The sequence below is a fragment of the Scophthalmus maximus genome, chromosome 16, assembly GCF_022379125.1.
Source record: "Scophthalmus maximus strain ysfricsl-2021 chromosome 16, ASM2237912v1, whole genome shotgun sequence".
Taxonomy (NCBI): Eukaryota; Metazoa; Chordata; class Actinopteri; order Pleuronectiformes; family Scophthalmidae; genus Scophthalmus; species Scophthalmus maximus.
The window spans coordinates 3,952,210-3,959,681 of record NC_061530.1 but is presented as its reverse complement, the minus strand read 5'-3'; the positions used below and the strand labels follow the sequence as shown (position 1 = coordinate 3,959,681).

The 7,472-nt window shown below is 48.4% G+C and overlaps 1 protein-coding gene across 1 annotated transcript; it reads left to right on the top strand.

Moving 5' to 3' along the window:
- The first annotated feature begins 536 nt into the window (after window positions 1-536).
- Window positions 537-3,376, top strand: egr2b (early growth response 2b). The gene is made up of 2 exons (XM_035613705.2): window positions 537-1,230; window positions 1,481-3,376. The coding sequence occupies exons 1-2, from the start codon at window positions 1,062-1,064 to the stop codon at window positions 2,647-2,649; spliced, it is 1,338 nt and encodes a 445-aa protein (XP_035469598.1). The 5' UTR covers window positions 537-1,061; the 3' UTR covers window positions 2,650-3,376.
- The last annotated feature ends 4,096 nt before the right edge of the window (window positions 3,377-7,472 follow it).

The window sequence follows — 7,472 nt, the reverse complement described above, 5'->3', positions numbered from 1 at the left end:
AAACGCCCTTTCTTTATTGTCCCACTGTTACCTTCACACTTATTTTATTTCTTCCCCCCCCCCCGTTTTTTTTGTGTGCGCGTATTTCTCATGGCCCACCACCCCTGTCTCTATAAATATCTCAGGATGACTATATTTACCTCCTCGGTGTACCAAATCGGTTCTTTCCTATGTGCATAGTCAAATCAGACTGACAGAAGTTTCCGCGGCCAGGCCGCTTGTTGCACCTATAGAGGAGTGAATTCCGTCTCATTTCAATGTGGTCGTGCCAGAGAGGCTTTCTCGCGCTCCGCTCGGCAAGACTCGTCACTTTCCGATGATCATACTCCGGAATCGAAACCAAATATGGAGCATGGGGGGGGGTGTTCCCCTGCTCACCGGATTCAACCTTTTATGGGTTAAGAGGCCCGACCGGAACTCAGATTGTGACATCAGACTGCGATTAGATGGAAAGTAAGCGCGGGGACGCATGTGAGAAAAAGAATCAAATACAAATACAGGTGTTTGAAAGTGAAAGTTGATAAGGCGAGGCTGTGCGTGCGCTCCCGGTGCCACAGGCCTGTCGGTTGCGTGTGATTGCTGGCTGGCTGTTCGCTGCTTGCCTCAGCGTCAAGTGGAAACGTCCGCGTTCTCCCTCTCCGCGGCGGCGGGTTCTCCGACGAGTGATTCCCTCGCAAAGCGTCACGGAGCCTCGCCGCCAATCGGCGCCGGCAGCGCCTCTTGGCCTCTCCGCCTCCACCACCACTCCCACTCCATACTTGGGCAATGACGCAGCGGGCGCATTCAAATGGGGTCCCCATATATACACATTGGTGGCAGGGCCCGCGTCCCCAACGAGAGTCACTTGCCAGCCGGTGCTCACTTCGCGAGCAGAGCGCATGAAGCGGAGCAGACACGCGGCGCGCAACCCCTGACGCCCGGCGACAGACAGAGGCGTGCAGCGGAGAGCCACGCACGCGGCGCCGGGGTCGCGCACTGTAGTTCGTGACGAGCTCGGAGGACAAGAGACGCGGAGACAAGGCCGGGGTGGGGGGGTGGGGGAGCGAACTCTCCACTGCGCAATGACGGCGAAAGCTCTGGAGAAGGTGCCGCTGAATCTCGGGGGGTTCGTGCATCCCGCCGAGAGCGCGTACTCGGTGGATGACATCGCCGCCAGCATGCCGACCTCTGTGGCGATTTTCCCCAACGCAGACATCGGAGCGCATTACGACCATATTAATATGGGAGCAGGTAAGACGACACACTGCTCTCGCTTGTGATCCCTATAGAGACTTTTTTTTATTAGAAAAAAAATGTAAAGTTGTGGTTTAGAAGTTATTTCAGTGGATTTTATGACATGATGAGAACAGAGTCTGTGCGTAATGGAACAAAGACGCACCAGCTTTCTCTCTCTCCAAGTCCACTTGTGAACATGTTCATTGATCCTGTTTGGGTGTGTGTTGCCTCACTGACGATCTGTTTGTTTTTTCCTCCTCTGCAGACGGCTTGATGAGCGCGGACATGAGCGCAGAGAAGCGCTCCCTGGACCTCTCCGCCTACTCCGGCGGCTTCTCGCAGCCCGCGTCCCACCGCAACCAGACATTCACCTACATGGGGAAGTTCTCCATCGACTCGCAGTATCCAGGTAACTGGAACCCCGAGGGAGTGATCAACATCGTCTCGGGCATCTTCAACGTGGCCCAGCCGCCACCGCCTCCTCCCCCCTCTTCCTCAGCGTCCTCCTCCCCGGCTTCTTCGGGGTCTCCCAATCATTTCTCCAGCGCAAATTTGAGTTGCACCATGGCGGCTCCGAACCAGGCAGAGATGGACCATCACCACCTCTATTCCCCCCCGCCTCCTTACTCCTCCTCTGGCTGCGGGGAGGTGTACCAGGACCCCTCGGCCTTTCTTTCCACTTCCACCTGTCCAATCGCGTCGTACCCGCCGCCCTCCTATTCCTCACCCAAGCAGCCCGTCTGCTCAGACGCGCCGGGCCTCTTCCCCATCATTCCCGACTACTCGGGCTTCTTCCAGCCGGCATGCCAGCGGGACATGCACACGGCAGGTATCCAAGACCGGAAACCGTTCGGCCCATGTCCGCTCGATTCATTCCGCGTCCCCCCACCCCTGACCCCACTGAACACTATCAGGAACTTTACGCTGGGGGGTCCGGGCGCAGGTGGTTCCGAGGGAGGGCCACCGAGGCTTCCATCTGCCTACAGCCCACAGAACTTGCCCCTGAGGCCGATCCTGCGGCCCAGAAAGTACCCGAACAGACCGAGCAAGACGCCCATCCACGAGCGGCCGTACCCTTGTCCGGCGGAGGGCTGCGATCGGCGGTTCTCTCGCTCGGACGAACTGACCAGACACATTCGCATCCACACTGGCCACAAGCCGTTTCAGTGTCGGATATGTATGCGGAACTTCAGCCGCAGCGACCACCTCACCACGCACATCCGCACGCACACGGGAGAGAAGCCGTTCGCCTGCGACTTCTGCGGCCGGAAATTCGCCCGGAGCGACGAGAGGAAGAGACACACTAAGATCCACCTGAGGCAGAAGGAGAGGAAGTCGTCCACTGTCTCCACCTCGTCCTCCTCCTCGTCCGGCAGCGCCGGGCTTGAGCGGTCGTCGGGCGTGATCAGCGCAACCAACGGGATCTGTCCATAGTAAAAAAAAAACGACGACAACAACAACAACAACAACAACAACAACAACTTTGTTTTCACCGTGGTCGCGTGACGCACACTAATACTCGAATAATGATTCTCAAACTGTTGTGAACTCAAGATAGCAGCCTGAAAACCAGGACGGGAATAAACAAGAAAACGCGCGCGCAGTCGTGCGCAATTGCGCATCTTCAGCCATTCCTGCTCCGGAAGTGACAAGAGAGACTTTCACGAATGCACTTTGCCTGCACAGTCTACTGAACATAAAAGTTAATATAGCCATTAATTCGTACGGATATAATAGGGGGCGGTTGTGATGAAGGGGATTTTTTTTTTATATAAACATCGCCACACTTACTGAGCGCGCAAGGAAATGTGAAATAATTGCAATAAGGTTTTAAATAACGGAGGACGTTTTAAGTTATTAAGTTGACAAAAGTGTCGCGTCTAACATGTTCGTTGATGACAAGATCTCCCCTTTAGTGCCTTGCTGCGTTTGGTTTTGTACGTTGATCCAAGGACGCTTCTAACGCATTGTGAATTTGTCTTGAATATGTACAGTGGAGACATTTCTATTTTTGTACACATTTCATGTAACTCCCGAGTGTTAAGCCGTTGTGGTCCACGTGTAGAAAACCATGTTGGAGTGTAAATGTGTTGAACTAATACTGACTTTTGTTGTGATGTGTGTTTTGAGACTTATTAAATCTGTGACGATGCTAAACACAGCCGGCTTCAGTGTGGTCCGTCACTCGGAACCATAGCGCACGACACAGGCCGACGGGCACAGCCGTGATGCGGTCACGGAACCCACACGAGGCTGCATTGAAACTGACGAATACCCCCCCCCCCCCCCCTGAATTTAGACAATTTAGACATTGAAACAAAAAGTTGTTGAAAATGCATAGGGTGAATTCCACATTGAGTCACACGCGCCAGGTCTGACTCAGAATTTCCACCCACTCACTTTTGAATCAGGCTCATCGGGTTGTAGACGATCTATTTCACCAAATATTTCGTTTTCAAGCTCGGCGGCCACAAACTGTTTATACAGACTATGACGATCAACGAATCTGTGTTCGTCTCATTCTATATTGGAATTTGAATGTAGGCCGTGGCAACAAAAAGAAGAGAGAGAACTCGGCCACTCTGAAGAGAAACAGAGATTTTTTATATATACTCATAAGGAGATATTCAAAATTGACGCCGCAGCACACAAGTGCAGCATCACAGGGGAATGATGAATGATGTATAGAATGAAGTCGAATAGAAAACAGAATCGAAGGTATGTAAGATAAAAATACAAATCCAATACAATAACAAATATATAACATAACAAATACGAAATACAATAATGTGCAATGTAGCAGTTGTACAGTAAAAAAAATTAAATAGTATTTTAATGATTGCGCAGCTAATACACTGTTGTTAATACACGGGGTGTGGTGGAATCATCGGCCTATGGAGCCTCTATTTCAGGACCTGACCTCAGTGTCCTCATTCCACAGGGAACTGGGTCCCAACTTCAAATCCAGACAGTTATGATGCTCTATCAATTCTTTTTTTCTTTGAACCTAATTCCAAGGGATCACAATCAAACGCCTCAAACTCAAAGAAAACTTCACATTTATTGCTCCGTTTTGACGGTGCATTTGACTCCCTCTTGGGTGACATGGTGTCTTCTAGTGTGCCAGGCCACCTGACAGTCTTTGACCAAAACGCAGCATTTCAATAGCAGGGGCGCTGGAACTGTGTGGGTCGCACTCTTTAAACACCAAGAGAGTGCAAACCAAGTCGCCTTGGATCCATTTGTTTGGATCGGACATTTTTCCAATCCTGTCAGAGGCAGTCTGAGAAAAAAAGGTCTCCGTACTGGACACGCACACGCACACAAACATTAAACTGATATGAATCTCCTTGTTGGATTCTGGACAATACAGAAAGCAGGGACACTTCTGAGACGCTGCACTTGATAACATCTTTTATTCTTCTGATGCCAACTAGACCACAAGAACAAGTGAGCAATACCAAACAGAGACGTCAGTGTTCCTCACCCATCCTCTCCTCACTGACTGTTCTATAGGACTCCCTTTTTGTTTTCTTCCTTTTTTTTTTTTAAATTTTTTTATGGCTTTATGGTTCACGATGGTCAGTGTCCACGGCTGCATCTGCACTCGTTTTGGTGTTGATGACAAACCAAAGAACACATGCTCTGATGAAACATGATCAGATTTACTAAGTGATTGTCATAGTAGTGTATAGGGAAAATACAGTCACACATATATGTGAAATCTGCACAAGGAGCTGGCTTTTCTTGTCGAAGCGGCACCACAAATATTCCCCATACTGATAAACCGGCCTGATAGACTTCCCACTGGAAATTGAGGATAATTGCAATGAGCCACAGCCACTGACCTGACTGACAGGGTCACTGTTACTGTACTGCCTGTGGTGGGTGTCACTTTACAGTCAATATCAGCCCCCACTAAAGCGTGCATGTGTGATGCATTGAGTTTTTTACACAAGAGGAAAATCTATTTCTATTTAAGGACAATTAAGGCGTTTGTGTAAAATGCTGTCCGCAAAAATGTTCAACTTTTAACAGATCTTAGATCAAAAATGATAAGAACCACAAATTAGCAATGATGTTCAATTCATATATCACAAATATTTGATGATATTGAAGTGTGGATGTGGATGTTTTTTTTCTCTCCCTTTGTCGTCTGAAGCTTTCTCTGTCTAAGTGTGACTCTGTTTCAGGATCAGAAAAATAAAAGGTGAATCATTTCAGTTGAATGGATCCGACTGTATTATCTTTTCGTGTTCTATCTTTTAGAGTCTCATTTAAACACGTTAAACTACAAAGTAATATTGGAGAGTCCAACTGTTGCTCTCATGACAATTACATTAATTTAGCCACTTTAGCCCCCTTTGTCCAAAGTGACTTACAATAAGTGCATTCAATCATGGCGATGTTTATAGCCTGGGACCCAGACAGATTACAATAAGTGCAAGAATCTTGCAGTACTGAGGTGCAGTCTGAACAGGTAAATGGTAAATGGACTGTATTTATATAGCGCTTTTCTAGTCATATAGACCACTCAAAGCGCTTTACAGGAAAGTCACATTCATACACTATATATATCATATACCACACATTTTTCTGTCACATTCATACTCATTCATGCACTGTCGGAAGAACCGTCAGAGGCAAGTTAGGGTTAAGTGTCTTGCCCAAGGACACAACGGCATGTGGACTGGCTGGGATCGAACTGCCAACCTTCAGGTTGGTGTACAAACGGCTCTACGTCCTGAGCCACAGCCGCCACAGGTGAGTTGTCAGTCTCTGACGGAAGGAGGAGTTTCTGCTGTCCTGATGTCTAGGTCCACCAGCAAGAAACCAGGACAGCTAACAGGCGGGATTTTGTTGCACCCCTCGCAGTGAGGAAGTGGCAAGTCGTTTGGCAGTAGCAGAGCGGACGGGCTGGGGCGTAAGGCTTGACCATGTTCCGGATGTAGGAAGGGCCTGAGCCTGTAGCACACACTGCACCTGTCAGGTGGGCCGTTCCAACGTCAGGTGGGACGCCCGCAACGGAGATCCCTTTTTTTTTTTCTCCAACATACAGGCTCTGGCTGCAACTCCTCTCTAAGGTGAGGAGGTGACGTTCCAGGTGGTTGTGGACATTCCCTACAGGTGGGATTTTAGTTCTGTCACTGAACATTTTGACACAGAAGTTACAGCTGCGTGTTACCTTGTATTCATCCTGAGAGGCAGCAAAGGAGGTGATGTGGCTCACGTTCAGTCTTCGGGAGTTGCACGGCAGCAAATTGTGTTTCTTGAAGGCGTTTCCCCTCTCATCCGATAGGCCTCTTCAGTGCTGATGAAACATCTTCAAAAAAACACAAGCCAAGTCCAGTTGCCTGTGTTTTGTGCAACTCTTGAAGACTGCGAGTCTTCACATGCATCTCACTTCTCATAGAACAGCAAATGTTGTTGCTGTAATGACCAAAACCACAAGAGTGAAGAACACCTTAGGACAGCTGGCACGAGACGGCATGGAAGTGAACGCACCACCAATATTTCCATCGACTTTATTTTTCCACATACCTTCATCAGAGGAATCATTGATAAACCGGCACATAGACACGTGTGGAGTCCAACAGAGGCCGGAGGAGTGACATGATATAGACTCCAGTTATTTAACACACAGACAGGAAAGATGTAGTCAGGGTGTGATTTGCCCCAGGGGGGATGCGTGGGATCTAACCCCTTTCTGGTCTACGTATCCCCACCTCTGCTGAGTATTTTTTTTTTTATCCCCGGTGGTGACAAAATTTCTCCCCTCAAAGTGATCAATGCTACTGCACCAATAGCTAAATACCGAAAATAGAATTTTTTAACTTCTAAAGTAAAGTGCTGTAATGTGAACAGTCTATTGTGCGTTAGAACAATCAAATACGAAATAGACCACCCAGCGGCAGCGCTCACGTTTGTAAAACGATAGATGACATTGGGGCTAATTTACCTAATGATCCTGGTTCCATCAGCATTGATCAATGCGCGACTTTACAGAATGCCACCAAGCACAAATATTTGGAGGGGGATTTGATTCTTTTGTTTTGTTGTGCATGTGTAATGGTGGTCCGAGTCCCCCCCCCCCCCCCGGTCTGCTATTTTCACAAATTGCACCCTGGATGTAGGGTTTATCAATCTACATGAAAAAGGTAGAGGAAAAGTGTGTCACTTTACACCATGAAAATGCTTAATGTTCCCTAACAGTTTCCTTTTGTAAAATGCAAAAACATACTTTTAGACTGGAACGA

Coding starts and splice junctions, on each gene's coding strand:
- egr2b (XM_035613705.2), top strand. CDS start 1,062: ATGACGGCGAAAGCTCTGGAGAAGGTGCCGCTGAATCTCGGGGGGTTC. Junction 1,231..1,480: donor CCATATTAATATGGGAGCAG/GTAAGACGACAC, acceptor CCTCCTCTGCAG/ACGGCTTGATGAGCGCGGAC.